Raw genomic sequence first — 2230 nt, 5'->3', positions numbered from 1 at the left:
GGCCTCGAACTCAGAAATCCGCCTGCCTCTGCCTCCCAGGTGCTGGAATTAAAGGCGTGAGCCACCACCGCCCGGCAAGACTTTCAGTCTTAGTAGTTTTAGTGATGAGTTGTTTGTTTTGTTGTTATTACTGAAATTCTCTCTCATGTGGGTTTTGGGGCTAGAATTCAGGTCTTCAAGTGTGTACAATAAGCACCTTTGCCCACTGAGCCACCTTGCCGGCCCTCGCTTGTTTTGAATCAGTTTAACATGCATGGTACTCCTTGGTCTGAGGAGCGCTATAGATCTGCCCACACTCAGACCTAACTGCAGTTGTGCCTGTTCTTCCTGCTGCCAGCCCGTTTTTCTTTCCTTCCTTCTTTCCTCCCTCCCTCCCTCTCTCCCTCCCTTTCTTCCTCCCTCCAAGACTTATTTATTTTATGTAATTATATACACTGTCCCTCTCTTAAGACGCACCAGAAGAGGGCATCAGGTCCCATTACAGATGGTTGTCAGCCACCATGTGGTTGCTGTAAATTGAACTCAGGACCTCTGGCAGAGCAGTCAGTGCTCTTAACTGCTGAGCCATCTCTCTAGCTACTGCCAGGCCATTTTCTCCACACTTCTGCCTGTTCTGTAATGGAGAACCTGACATGAGCCTGACTCTGATGTTTATCTCCTTACAGGGAAATCAGCCCTACACTGGGCTGCAGCTGTGAACAACGTGGAGGCTACCCTGGCTCTGCTGAAAAATGGAGCCAATAAGGACATGCAGGACAGCAAGGTGAGCCCTTGGGAGCCTGCAGTGCTACGGCCCTTGTATGTGACAAAGCAGGGTCAGGGATAAGCCTTTTGGGGCATCCATCTTGCTTGCAGTCAGCTTTCAGGAGTGGGATTCTGACCTGAAGGCTGTGAGAGAAAACTGTAGGAGTCTCTGTGTGACATCCAACTCAGTGTCCCCATTGTGATGAGGGAAGCAGCAGCATCCACTTTAGCTGAGCTTCAGCAAGCCTATTCATTTGTCAAGCACTTAGCGGGTTCTCAGGGAAAGGGAAGTGTTAGGGTGACTGTGAGAAAAACTTACCCAAGGGCTGGTCCACAATCTCTATTTTAGTTGTTACATTTATTAAGTGTATGGAGATCAGAAGACAACTTATAGGCGTCAGTTCCCTCCTATTGATTAGGTCCTGTTGCTTGAACTCAGGTCATCAGGCACCTTGACCTGTGAACCCATCTCACTTTTAAAAATGGGAAATAATCTATATATTTATGCATATATTATATATAAATAATATATACATATACCACATATAAATGTAAATTTTATATATACATATAACTTCCTTCCTTCCTTCCTTCTTTCCTTTTTTCTTTCTTTCTTTCTTTTTTTTTTTTTGGTTTTCTGAGACAGAGTTTCTCTGTGTAGCCCTGGCTATCCTGAAACTCACTCTGTAGACCAGGCTGGCCTTGAACTCAGAAATCCACCTGCTTCTGTCTCTCAAGTGCTGGGATTAAAGGTGTGCACCACCACTGCCCGGCTCTTTCTTTCTTTTTGAGACTGGCTTCCTACCAGAGGTTGGCCTTGAACTGACAATTCTCATATTTCCACTACCTAAATGCTGGTATATGCTCTCATGCCTGGCTTTTTTTTTTTCAATGACGTATTTTATTTTTAAATAGTGTGTGCGTGTAGGCATGTGGACATGAGTTGCAGGTACCCTTAAAGTGAGAAGAGGGTGTTGAATCCCGCTATAGCTGCAGTTACAGGCAGTTGTGAGCTGCCCGTATGGGCACCAGGGATAACACTGAAGTCACCAGGCTGAGTGACAAGTGTGGTTATCCGCTGTGCCCTCTTGTCAGTCTTTACTTTGTTTCCTTCTCTCTCTTTTTTTTTTCTATTTTTTTTTTTCCAAGACAGGGTTTTTCTGTGTAGCCCTGGCTGTCCTGGAACTCACTCTGTAGACCAGGCTGGCCTCCACTCAGAAATCCGCCTGTCTCTGCCTCCCAAGTGCTGGGATTAAAGGCATGCACCACCACCGCCTGGCTATTTCCTTCTCTTTTTGAGACCATGTCTTACTGGTTACTTTAGCAGAAGCTGATCGCAAACCCTTGGTGAATCTTCTGCCGTAGCCTCTCAAGTTCTGGGATTATAGGCTCAAGTTCTCTCTGTCTCTGTCTGTCTCTGTCTCCATCCCTTCCTTCCTCCTTCCCTCCCTCTCTCCCTTCTTCCTTTCTTCCTTCCTTTTTTTTT

The 2230-nt window shown here is 46.0% G+C and overlaps 1 protein-coding gene across 1 annotated transcript in view; it reads left to right on the top strand.

The window, feature by feature from the left end:
* The window catches only part of Notch3 (notch receptor 3), a 47796-nt gene that overhangs the window by 43110 nt on the left and 2456 nt on the right, over window positions 1-2230 (top strand). The window contains exon 32 of the mRNA XM_031349123.1: window positions 666-763. Within this exon, the coding sequence (XP_031204983.1) occupies window positions 666-763 (98 nt within the window). The remainder of the gene's footprint in view (window positions 1-665; window positions 764-2230) is intronic.

This window comes from Mastomys coucha, unplaced genomic scaffold (assembly GCF_008632895.1).
Source record: "Mastomys coucha isolate ucsf_1 unplaced genomic scaffold, UCSF_Mcou_1 pScaffold4, whole genome shotgun sequence".
Lineage (NCBI taxonomy): Eukaryota > Metazoa > Chordata > Mammalia > Rodentia > Muridae > Mastomys > Mastomys coucha.
This window is presented reverse-complemented; position numbering and strand designations above follow the sequence as displayed.